The 13,693-nt window shown below is 38.3% G+C and overlaps 1 protein-coding gene across 1 annotated transcript in view; it reads left to right on the top strand.

Moving 5' to 3' along the window:
- The window catches only part of adgrb1a (adhesion G protein-coupled receptor B1a), a 134,335-nt gene extending 131,595 nt beyond the window's left edge, over positions 1 to 2,740 (top strand). Inside the window, exon 30 of the mRNA XM_062991273.1 lies at positions 1,026 to 2,740. Coding sequence (XP_062847343.1) covers positions 1,026 to 1,220 — 195 coding nt within the window. The 3' untranslated portion in view covers positions 1,221 to 2,740. The remainder of the gene's footprint in view (positions 1 to 1,025) is intronic.
- Positions 2,741 to 13,693: the final 10,953 nt, after the last annotated feature.

Genomic DNA, 13,693 nt, shown 5'->3' with positions numbered 1-13,693 from the left:
CTTATAACTGCTATCAGACTGTTTAACAGTTCACAATAATTCAAATAAATCATTTATAAGAAATACTTACTTCTGTATGCTATGCATGCACCATAAAAAGTTTACATGTATATAGTACCATACTGTACATTTTTATCTTATTGCTTGTTTTTGCACTGTAAGTTAATGTTGTATGTATACAAGAAGTTGTTGTTGACTGTTGTCTGAGCTGCTGTAACAAAGAAATTTCCTGCAAAGGATCAATAAAGAATCTATAATATAATAATCTATAATAATAATCATGTAATGTTTTACCACCACTTTGTCCTGGTAAGTCACGATGGGTCTTTTACCGGAATCGCTGGGTGCTATGTAGTAACACAGCCCAGACAGGATGCCTATCCATCGCAGGGTCTCCGCCACTCCCCCAGATACAGACCATCATGTTTGGACATAGACACCCCACCAGCTGACAGCAGCATTGGGAATTCGAACCCTGTATCCCAGGCCACCCAAGCACCTTATTATAAAACAACAAAAGCTGTAGAGCCATGACAAACACCTTTAACATTACTGTCATTACAAGTGGTTAACCGGGTCTTTTCTGTGTGGAGTTTGCATGTTCTCCCCATGTCTGCGTGGGTTCCCTCCAGGAGCTCCAGTTTCCTCCCACAGTCCATAGACATGCAAGTGAGGTGAATTGAGGATACAAAATTGTCCAGGACTGTGTTTGATATAACCTTGTGAACTGATGAACTTGTGTAATGAGTAACTACCGTTTCTGTCATGAAAGTAACCAAAGTGTTAAACATGACGTTAAAATCCCAATAAACAAACAAACAAACAATTGGTTAAAAACAACATTGCAAATGCCCAAAATCGGTCATCAAAAGAACAATAGCTAATGGTGGGAATGTAATGTTAGTGTTTCATGTTGGGAAGGTTTTCAAAATTAGGATGAGAATACCAACATTTTTCTACACTTCACAATCCTGTAAACTAAACATTGCTAATGTTTTTTTCTTCACTGTCTGTTACTGAAACAGGATAAACAGCAAACACCCAGCAAGCGGGTATGGGAGGGCATCAGGAAGACTCATTCACCTCCTTCATGGGTGAGGAAGGAGCTGGAGCCACTGCAGGCTTCTCCTCTAGAACTGCAGGCTGTCGAATGGGAAAAGACCAGTGCCACCATTCCACTGGTGGGCCAGGAGATTATGGACCTGCAGACAGAGGTCTGAACGGCCTGCAGATCTGCACAGAGGCATAAAACAAAAAAACTCCACTGTCAGGGAAAAGAGAACGATATGCAGAGAGAGTGAGTTGTGAGATGTGTGTAAGAGGAATACGGAAGGAAAGAATGCAGAATGAAACAGGGCGATGTACAATTTGTTTTATTTTGATGCTGGAATGTCAATCATAAATAACAATAAGGGAACACGGCTTGGACATGCTGCCGTATGAACAGCCTGGAATTACCCAGATTGGGAAGCAGATTGGTGCAGCAATGGCATTAGGGGTGCTTTATCATTTCACAGGAGCTTGAGAAATGGCTGCCTAAGGTGGTGAACAATATCCAGACTGGAAGTGTGAAGAGCCTGAACGTACAGCTCTTAGTTTTTGACACCTCTTGGGACACACTTGCACACATCTGCACAAATATACCTTGCAGACAGCAAACAGAAATTGGGAAGTTAGTAGACACTGGAAAACCTCATTTTAAAACCAACATACCATGTCTTTATTATTTAATTGTGTATTATTATTATTGTTATTATTATTATTCTACTCAAGTCTGTGCTGCTTCTCCTGTGATGGGCGGCATCTTCATTGTTGAACTCCACTGACGAAAGCCATCTAATAATGACTGTTAATGAGAGGTTGACCCATGCCATCCCAGCATAACGAGGATTCTACCACACAACCCTCCCAAGCCAAGGCCACCCATATCAGTGCCACCCAAAACCCAGAATGTGCCAGCCAACCATCCACCGACCATCTGCGGAGGCTTCTGTGCAAGTCAACAACAGCAAAGTCAGAGACAATCTGTCCTTCAGTGACCTTCTACATGGACTGTCAGTTCGACAGATAGAAGAAGGACATATCCTGCCGCTCTCAGGCACATCGCCCATCTGTGGTCGCGCTGTGCCCGTGGCATGAAACCGTGATGCTATTTGCGATGCCTTGACACACTTCATGACAGAACTGTTGAAGGTGTCGATGACAGGAAGAAAGAGGAAGTGAGATAAGCACAGAGCACTCAGATGTTCTGTGGGGAATAAATTATACACTATACATTATTGTATCTTATAAATAGATATGAAGAGTATATGAGTTTGCAGAGTATATGTGGTTGAACGTTGGTTGCACACAGAGAAAGCACAAGGCTCACTCCTCAGAGTCCTGATGTACAGCGTTGTAATTATTTCCAAAAGAGTTCTACACAATGAATTTTAGCCTATAAATATCTTTCTTACTGTGCTTGGGGAATATTATTCTTATTATAAAAATCATTGCAATTATAAAATCCCCAAATCTCGTCAGGTTACTGGACTTAATGAGTGTTCTGTAACTTCTTGTAACAGTGTGTGTTTTAATATCACTGACTGTCACTCCAGATGTGTAGTATCTGACCCCCCCTTCACTTCCCCCATCCCCTCTCCACAATCTTTTTTAGTTCCCTGGGTCTTTTGTTAATGTACAGTTTTCAGAGCACAAAATGAATGTGTCATATTTCTAATAAAATGTCTATATAATCATTTGTATTGTGGCATATTCTGCCCATCTGAGTCTTTTTTTAATAGCTTCTCTCCATGTACACAATGTACACTTAACTATACGACCAAAAGTATGTGGACCTCATCCTGATTATTAAATAGGTGATTCAGCTAAGAGTTATACAAATTAATTCTGTGGCCAAACGTTTATGCACACCAAAATCTGAACATTACATCAAGAGTAATGTGGATTTAATTCCCCTTTGCTGCAAAAACAGCCTCCATGGTCTTGAGAGGGATTCACCCTGCAGTCCTGCTAACAGCCATGTCAAACAGGGTTTTGATCCGGACAAGTAAGGTTCCTTCACGCCAGACAAAGCAACCAATTTCTTTACTGCTTTTGGCATATGTATAATTGCAAGCTTTAACAGTAAGATACATTTTTAAACTACTGGCACAAAGATAGAAACATAGAAACAAACACAAAAATAACAATCAAGCAGCCCCATGCAATTCCCAGTTTTGAGTTCAGATCAGTGGTTCATAACTTTATCCTGGACCACAAAACCTAAAACCAGCCTTGCCATCCACACAAATACTTTAATGTACAGTATTAACAGGCATATAGCATAGATGTAGAAGCCATGCCTCATTTGTTCTGGGCTGCAGGTCAAACCTCTGATTAAAGTATTTAACACCAACAACAGCAAAGTTATACCAGTACAACAGCAAAACCCTGAAAAGCCATTAATCACAGTTCAAATATTACCAAATGAAAAGCAACAGCATGAGACCTTATATAATAAATTAAACATCTATTTGAATAGTTAACCAAAATATATGTTTCTTGATATGGTTGTTACCATTGTCTATTTTCAGTTTATATTCATTAATATATGAGTAACACCCACTACTTGGGAGTAATAGCTCTTAATAGCATAAAATCAAAGGAGCAACAGCATTTGCTTTTCAGTGGCAGCCATTACCAAGTTTCTGTACTATGTATAATCATTTTGGTGGAATTGTAGTACTGATTTAACTGAGTGCTCAATATTTAAAACCACATGAACAAAATGATTGTCATTGTGGTTTTCATCCAAGAAAAACAATCCATAAACAATCAGTTTTGACACACTTGGGAGCACTGAGTTCTGTAGCCAAGGTCAGAATATTGCTTACTTCAGTGGTCTACAGCAGTGGTTCTTAACCTAGGGGCCTCAGTGAGCCTAGGAAAGTTGTGAGTTAAAATCAGTAGGCTACTGGCATATGGGAGAACTCTTGTGATGTCATATCAATCTGTTTTAAACTACATACAGGCTATGGTGGGTCTTTGCGAATAGACAAATATTTAATTCGCCAACCTCAAAAGTGCAAAGTTCAAGAGATGGTGACTACGAATGATTCCAATTCAGTTGTAGAACCTACTAAAGTAGATCCAGGTGAGGAAGCTCCCACCACCAGTTCACCAGAAGTAAACCCACATCAACCAAAAACTAAAAATATCAAGATAAATCCCATCATGGATTAATCAAAGTTCCCATGAGCAACTCAATACCTTTTGTCAACCTTGAAGAAAGCATAATTCTAATATCATAATCCATGTCAAGGGGGTCCCATTTTTTTTTTTTTTTATTGGGGAGGGTCTAAGAGAAAAGCAGTTGAGAACCGCTGGTCTCAAGTTTGCGTGGCTTATCACTTGCTGTTTATAGTTTTTACACGTCCACATTGACTAGATTAGATGTAACAGCTACGAAGTTTGATGATCAGCTGACTTGTTTAAACAATTTAATGTGTGTGAAAAGTGACTAAGCTAATAAGATGTCCACGTACTTTTGGCCATGTTTATGTAAACAATTAGGAGTTAGGTTTTCCTTAGTGTGTAATTAAAGGAAAGAGAGACTGACTGGAATGACCTTGAAAATGATTTACACTCTCTGAACAGAAGTCCAATCTGGACAGCACAACAGTCTGCTGATTTATGTCATAAACAAAGAGCTTAAAATCTTGTGCTTTTATTATTAGATTTCAGGAATATTTCCAGGGGCTAGAAGGGTTAGGATGGTGCCACCATGGCATAATGACTGCAATAATTTTTAACTTAGCCAGGCTGCCTGGTGTTTTCACCCTAATTATTCTACCATTATTTATTCCTCTGACTTTCACAATGCATCAACTGATTAAATAATTACTGAGGGAATGTAGTAAGTGATGATATGTTTACTTGAATTTTGCATTACTTCTACGTTGAGGTTAATTTAAGGCATTTTCAGTGTAGCTGGCAGTATAGCTGAAACAGTAGTTTTATTCATAAGATGATTAGCTTTAATTTGTACAATTTATTTTAATTTATCAGTCATTTCTTCATAAGGATAATAAATCTCATAGTATCCCAACAGATAAGTGGTAGCTCAGTGTTTAAAGTACTGAACTAGTAATCAGGTTGCTGGTCCAAGCCCCACCACCGCCAAGTGTCGGGCCCCTGAGCAGTCATAATTGTAGGCCGCTTTGGATAAACCACTAAATTCAGCTTATGTAAAGTAAACAAATTCTTGTGTGGCACAGCAGTAAAGTATGCTAACCCACTGCTGCTGCTGAGATTCGGGGATCCTGGGTTTGAATCTCAGTGGTGCTATCAGCTGGTGCGGCATCTGCATGGACATGGCTATTGTCCAGGAAAGGTAGGGGGATCTTAGCTATTGGAAGGTGCATTAGCAGTTGTAGTACCAAGCCCGCATAAAATAGGAAGGTTGCATCAGGAAGGTCATCCGGTGTACAAAACTGTGGCAAGTCTGGTATGAAGACTGGCCGTCTCGCATGTGTAAGGATTTCAATCATGTGATTTTTCTTTTATTTTTACTTAAACTTACCTGTGGCAGGTAATAGGTACTGCTATAACAAAATCACAGTTGCAGCCAGTTTAAATGGAGGAAAGCAACTTAGCATTCATGGGCAAAATTAGGTGAAATCATGGACAATCTCAAGACTACAAGTCCATCTCCAGAGAACAAGATGTTCTTGTGTCCACTGTGCACAACGTTACTGTAGCTGAGAGATGAAAACTGAGGGAAGATTGCAACAAAGGAATGTTTGAATGGTGGATAAGGAACCTAAATTAACCTCCAAAAATATAACCTCCAATAATATAATATCTATCATCATCTGAATTAAATTAGAATTCTATAGTAGAAGACCCAGGAGGACCCCACTGCTAAAAAAAAAAAAAGCCAGACTGAAGTTTGCTAGAACTTTAATGAGGAAGCCACAATTCTTCTGGAATAATGTCCTATGGACAGACAAGACCAAAATAGAGCACATTATTGTACCTTTTACATAAAATGAAATTAGGCTTTTAACAAAAAGAACAAAGGATGGGTTAGAAAACCTAGTGATCTCTTTGCATAGACAGCATTTTATGTCATCCTACTCATGCTCCAGAGAAGGAGGCTGTTTAAATTCTTAGATGCCTTAAAATGCTGTCTAGTAAGGCACCTTAAATTTGAACTGTATTTTGACTGAATAATGAGGGAGCATCTGGTGCTACTTTAGCGGTGAAGGCAATCCCAGCATTTAGTGTGGCACAACTTTTCTCACAAAAAAATGCCAAATATGGAGGATGGATGCGGAGCAACGAGCGGAGTTCTTTTCAAACGTAAATAAAATATCATTTATTTTTAATTTATATAAATGTGCACAAGTGTTATTTCTTTGCAAATGTGGGCTTGTCATTGAATTTAACTGTTTTTGGTAAACGGAGGGAGACACTAGTTGACACGCTAGCGCGTTGTGCCACCTCATCCCATTGGTTTGAATGGCATGAGGCTAACTGTGTTAGCTTAGTAAGCGAAAACTGATGGAATCGATGTAACGCTGTCTAAGTAGTGCGTTCGAATAACGCGACTTATAGGTCGATGACTTATTAGAATCCTCTCTATTAGGCAGCTGCCTATGTAGGCAGTAAGACAGCAAGGCAGCTCACTAGGTTTTTGAACAGAGCCGTGGTCTTTTTGGCTGAGGTTTGCAGATGTTTTGGGGTTGCCAGGTTGTTCTGGAATTGAATGATTTGACTGTGTGCATGACATCATGAAATCTGACTTCTACCAAAGAATTCTGGATCGCAATGCAGGGCCCAGTGTTTGAAAGCTGTGTCTCTGTCAAAGGTCATAGGTCTCCCAGAAGGACAAAAACCTGAAATATACTTCAAAAGGGCACTGAGAAATGAATTAAGGACAGAAATAGAAAAAGTGCTGGAGAGTTCTGAAGTGGCCAGCAATGAGTTCAGATCTAAATCCTATTGAACACCTGTGGAGAGATTTCAAAAGAGCAGTTGGAAGAGAGCACCCTTTGAATCTACCTGGAGCGGCCGGCCAAAAATAGTGGTTCAAATGAATTTATAATGGTAAGAAATGAATTTATGGTTGCAGGAAGTGATTGATTTCAGTGCTACTAAAAAGTTTCTGCACTTTTTAAAATCTGTTTATTAAAAACTTCTAAAACAAATGCCATTAGCAAAAAAATTTTTTTGGTTGAGCGTGTAGCCACTGATGCACCTGAAAAGTGAAAAGTCACATGAAAGTCTTCCTCTTAAAGCTTCTTTGAGCATCCAAAAAGCTGGAAATCAGATGGCGCTAAATCTGGACTATAAGCTCTCTCAGTCTCTCAAACACGACCAATTACACGACCCTGCCCTCACCTTTTCCAAACAAAATATAAAAGTGTGGAAGATCCCTTATAAATATGGAGTGCCAAAAGTTTTGTCCATTCCATTTCTGAAGTTCTGTGAGTAATTATATTCTTATATACTTCTTCTCTCAGCTTTTTTGTGTTGTTTCAATGCAATAAAAATATCAAAAACATGTGAATCCCAAATCATTTGCAATTGCAACAATTTTTTAGAGAAATTATACATTTTCTGAAAGAAGAGCATGATTGCCAATATTTTTCAAAAATACACACTGCTGTAGGGGATGAATTTACTAAATGATGTAAGAGTAATATTTAACTAAATGTTTTCCATATAGCATACACCAATCAACCAAAACATTATTACCACTTCCAAGTGCTTTTGGTTACATTCATGACAGAAACGGTAGTTACTCATTACACAAGATTCATCAGTTCACAAGTTTAATGTCAAACACAGTCATGGACAATTTTGTATCTCCAATTCACCTCACTTGGATGTTTTTGGACTGTGAGAGAAAACCGAAGCTCCTGGAGGAAGCTCCACGGGGAGAACCTGCAAACTCCACACAGAAAGGACCTGGACTGCCCCACCTGGGGATCGAACCCAGGACCTTCTTGCTGTGAGGCAACAGTGCTACCCACTGAGCCTCTGTGCTGCCCCAAGTGCCTTTAAAGTAAACTTAATAACGTATATGCTTAGAGTATTGATTAAAAAAGATACTCTATATGGCCAAATGTATGTGGACACATGATCATTAGCTGGTTGGATCCTATTCCAAAAGCAGGGTTATTAGCATTGAGTTTCAGCTCCGTTTTCAGCTTTGACAGCTCCCACTCTGGGAGATCTTTCCACCAGATTTTTGAATATGGCTATGGAAATTTGTGGCAATTTAGTTAAAATAGCATTTGTGAGATCAGACAACCATGTTAAGTGGGGGCAGTGGCATGGTGGTGCAGTGGGTCGTCTCACAGCAAGAAAAGGGTCCAGGGTCTTTTCTGTGTGGAGTTTGCATGTTTTCCCTGTGCCCAGTTTCCTCCCACAAGTTCAGATACATGCAGTCACTGTGTGTGTGTGTGAGAGAGAGAGAAAGTGTGTTTGCCCTGTCATAAACTGCCAACCTGTCCAGAGTGTCTGGACCTGTGCTACTTTTTGCCAAATTAATCATACTCACCACAACAATAAAACAACAGAGACATAATGAATAGACGCCAAAGGCCATGTCTGAGGAAGGGAGGGTCGAATAGGTTTTCTCCATTTTTAAGTCTTAAGCTAGAACTGGGGTGATAAATGCTGCTTGTGCATTACAATATGGGAATTAGAAATTACTAGACTGTGAGAAAAGGGGAACAAAGCAAAATAAATGAAAAAAATGTAATATTTATTATAATAATAATTAAATTCTAAAGATTTCTTTCTTTGATGTGTCCAGTTATTTTTTCATTATATATTTACTGTGTGTATGATTATGACTTCCAGCTCATGTTTTTCTTTTCCACCATCAGATATCGAGCCTGCTACCTGTACATTTGCATATCAGACAGGCATTGTGGATAGTAACTGACCACCCGAAGCTGCAAACTGAGCTGTGATTTATTCTGAGAAAAGCATTACACACCTTGTGCTCTGTGTCCTTCTAAAAATACAGAAAATCTCTGTGTAAAATAAATTATCAATTACTTTTCTTAGGGCATTGCAGGTTTCTACAGTAAAACATATTTTCAGTCCTTTGATCTTGAGAATTCATTACTGCAACTGGCTTCTAGCTGTTTTTTCTACACATGCTACACTACAAGTCACTACACTTCCATTCTCCCTTTAGTGTCAGAGCCCTAACCATACATGCCACCCATCAAGACAAGGTAACATTACAATTGCATCTCTGTATTTCTGCCTTGTAGGTAGAATTAAGTTTAGGCAGGTGGAGCGGATTGGGTCCTTTCTGTATAAAGTTTGCATGTTCTCACCGTGTCTTTGTGGGTTTCTTTCGGGAGCTCTGGTTTCCTCCCACAGTCCAAAGACATGCAACCAGGTTAATTGGAAATATTGAAATTGCAGTAGGTGTGAGACCAAAGGTGTGAGTCCATTTGCCCTGTGATGGACTGGCGATCTGTCCAGGGTGTTTCCTGCCTTTCGCCCAGTAAATCAATAATCAATGAATGTTCTTATAGATGATTAGATTGATGGATTAATGGCAAATATACACCGATCAGCCATAACATTAAAACCACCTCATTGTTTCTACACACATTGTCCATTTTATCAGCTCCACTTACCATATAGAAGCACTTTGTAGTTCTACAATTACTGACTGTAGTCCATCTGTTTCTCTGCATGCTTTGTTAGCTCCCTTTCATGCTGTTCTTCAATGATCAGGACTCTCCCAGGACCACCACAGAGCAGGTATTATCTGGGTGGTAGATCATTCTCAGCACTGCAGTGACACTGACATGGTGGTGGTGTGTTAGTGTGTGTTGTGCTGGTATGAGTGGATAAGACACAGCAGTGCTGATGACGTTTTAAAATATCTCACTGTCACTGCTGGACTGAGAATAGTCCACCAACCACAGATATCCAGCCAACAGCGCCCTGTGGGCAGCGTCCTGTGACCACTGATAAAGGTCTAGAAAATGACCAACTCAAACAGCAGCAATAGATGAGCGATCGTCTCTGACTTTACATCTACAAGGTGGACCAACCAGGTAGGAGTGTCTAATAGAGTGGACAGTGAGTGGATTTAAAAACTCCAGCAGCGCTGCTGTGTCTGATCCACTCATACCAGCACAACACACACTAACACACCACCACCATGTCAATGTCACTGCAGTGCTGAGAAGGATCCACCACCTAAATGATACCTGCTCTGTGGTGGTCCTGTGGGAGTCCTGACCATTGAAGAACAGGGTGAAAGCAGGCAAAAAAGAAATAGATGTATGTAGAGAAATAGATAGACTACAGTCAGTAATTGTAGACCTACAAAGTGCTTCTATACGGTAAGTGGAGCTGATAAAATGGACAGTGAGTGTAGAAACAAGGAGGTGGTTTTAATGTCATGGCTGATCTGTGTATATACATTTTAAAAAATCCAAAAAAAAATGCAAAAAGTCGCGAGATCTAATATACTTCCTGTATCCACTATATTTCCTTTTTTACTGAAGTCAGTTATAGGCTTTTGGTCTGATGCAGGCATTTTTAATCATCGCAAATGGTGTTATTTACACCATTAACATTTACTTATAATCAGGACAGGTAACGTACAGCTTATCTGCGGAAATTTACCACTTACGTAAACATTAATTGCAATGTGACGCAACTGATGTTTTTTTCTCAGCAAATAAGCCTGAAAACAGCAGCAAGCTGTGCAGAATTGTGTCATGTGCAGTAATAGCCTAGTGCTTATCACCCTGGTGCTGCTGGAGCTTTGTTGATTGAAATTCTGAGCTTTGGTTCCTTTTGAAATTCTGTTCTTTTTTAAGAATAGATAATTTTTTTAAGATAATAAAAATACCTGTTTGTGCACATCAAACAACCAAAACAGTTTTTGGTGTTTAACTATTGTAGATTACCAAAAATATAACTTTGAATTTAATTTTCAAAAATCCAGATGATAAGTACAAAGCCGATTAGAGGCTTCAGTAAAAAAAAAAATGCGCATCAAGAGGAATTATAATTATATGGTTTGTAAAGCAGAGGTTTTATAGTTTTTCTTGAGTCAAGAGCATGCCAGATAAGATGAGCAATTAAATGTAATCTGGATTCAATTATATGAAAATCACCCCTCTCGCTGCATCTGTTCAGCAATTATGCCCTGCATGTGTTTGCTCATCAGGTGAAATCAACTAAATTATTTTGAAAATCTCAACTCTGCCAGCCTGATTAGATCCCATCTGATGCAGCTCTATAAACAGAGTGAAGAAAAAATTCAGTGCAGTCGCAGAGCAAAAAAAGAACAAAACTTTTTGTACTGTGTAGAATTCAAATATTAAATAATATAATAATCTGTATTGTATGTATTAGTAAAATTACTTAAAAGTGCTAATATGCTAATTTATTATGAATATAAAAAGAAATGATGATTTAGTAATGTTCTTGGGTCATATTGTAATAAAATAAATGTTATTTTCTGCTATTGTCATCATTGTATTTATTTATCCATTTTAGTAACTGCTTCACTCTAATTAGGTCAGTGGATCTGGAGGTCACTGAGAAACATCAGTCCATTGCACACTTACCTATTTACATTTTTACCTACAACCCCAAATCAGAAAGTTGGGACAGTATGGAAAATGCAAATAAAATAAAAATGCAGTGTTTCTTACATTTACTTTGACTTTTATTTGATTGCAGATTGTCTGCTCAACTTCATTTCATTTGTTAGTATACCTCCATTCCTGCTTTTTAGGCCTGCAACACATAAAAAAAAAAAACTAAATTACAAAAAAAACTAAATAATAATTTGATTTTAAACAGATGATGTCAACAGGTGATTGTAATCATAGTCTGCTACAAAAGCAGCATCCAGGAAAGGCTGAGTCTTTGATGAGCAAAGATGAGCAGAGGATCTCCAGTTTGTCAACAAATGCGTTAGAAAATTATTGAAATGTTAAATGGCAACATTACAAAGTGGTAAATACTTTACTGTCCCAACTTTTTTGGAATGCAGGAATGGATGTTTATTAACAAATGAAATGAAGATTCAATGAAATTTGCACATTGTATCTCTATTTTCTACTTTAAATTGCTTTTGTTTTTATTTTTCTATTTATAATTTAAATCTCTATTTTAACTTTTCTAATTTTACATAAAAAAACACTATTGATTAATTGATTAATTATTGACTAATAAGTTTTCTCTGATTACTAATGTGGCCGAGCAGTCACAAAAGCATTTTACTGCCAGTCGTACTGTGTATGACTATGTATGTGATAAATAAACTTTGATTTAATTAAATTTTTTTGTTTAACTTTTTTTAATTACTTGAAGAATACTAAGAGTCTGGAAACCGTCTCTCTCTAAAGTTTCTTCTTTTTTTTCTCATGGTTGTTTGTGGTTCCTGACCTCCCTGCCTTCCGGTCTAGTCTAGTGACAAATCCCTCTCAGATCCATCCAGTTTGACAGCTAGCGACAGGCTCTGATTTACAACCTGTCATTCTCACTCTGAACTGAAGTGCTTCTACAGCAGTCTGGACTCAACCCATCTACAGTGATCTGTGTCTGCTTCAGTCAGTGATTAATGTGCCACCTATTTTTAACACCTACGTACACACACACACATACACACAACTCAGCCATGGGTGCTGATGACATTTCTCTAACTAAAGCTTTTATCTTGCTTAAGCTACTTTTTCACTTGCGCATTGCCACTGCTTAGCACTACTTATTTAATAAAGTAGTACAATTTCTGGAAGAACAAGCTTGTGTTTGATCGATTTAAACAGGTTTCACTTATGTGCTTTTTTTAGAGCATTTTTATTAGTTTAGTCACAAACACATTAATGTTGAGGGATAAGACCTGAAATCAATGACCCTACTCAAATCATTAAAACAACTCTAGATCATTATGTCTCTTCCACCAAACTTGAAAATGTCAACATTTAGACTAATGGTGTTAACCACTGAACCACCGGTGCCAGTCAGGGACCACTGCTTTAGGTTTGAACAGTGGTGTGCTTAACACCATTCTATTTCTACCTGAAATTGATCCTGGTAAAATGGTCTTGTTATGTAAGCTCATGTAGCTTTCTTTGTTAAAAAAGTGGCATCCTATGACAGCAATTAACATTAAAACTCATTAGGCTTAATATTAACTTTATGCACCTGTAACAGCTAAAATCTACTAAGCATTTGGGGTGTCTGCATACTTTTGCAAACAAATTCAATTTGTAAGCCCATATAAACATTCAATGGCAGATAAAAGTATAATTGTATAAGATCCAATCACACAGGCACTAATAATGTTTATTTTTAGTAGCTTTTAAAAAAGTAATAAAGAGGCGCTTGGGCAGTCCAGCAGTACAATACGCTAGCTCACGGCTGAAGAGATGCTATCTGACTCGCACTTAACTGGCACATAACAGACACAATACACGGTGTGGCTCTCAGTTAAAAGCCACTTCTCATTGTTGCAAAGAAGAAGCTGGCAACTTCCCATCTCTCTAAAGGGCAAGGTGTTAGTCTGCAGCACTCCTCCGTCAGCAGTAAACTGGCAACTGGAAATAGCTTTATAGCTATATATATATATATTTATAGGCAAAATAATAAAATAATGAATTAGCAGTGTTGTTCAAGTGCTTAATGGTGTTTGTCTGAACACTTT

Source organism: Trichomycterus rosablanca, chromosome 3, assembly GCF_030014385.1.
Source record: "Trichomycterus rosablanca isolate fTriRos1 chromosome 3, fTriRos1.hap1, whole genome shotgun sequence".
Taxonomy (NCBI): domain Eukaryota; kingdom Metazoa; phylum Chordata; class Actinopteri; order Siluriformes; family Trichomycteridae; genus Trichomycterus; species Trichomycterus rosablanca.
Note: the sequence above shows the minus strand (reverse complement) of the source record. Positions and strands in the feature narration are given on the sequence as shown.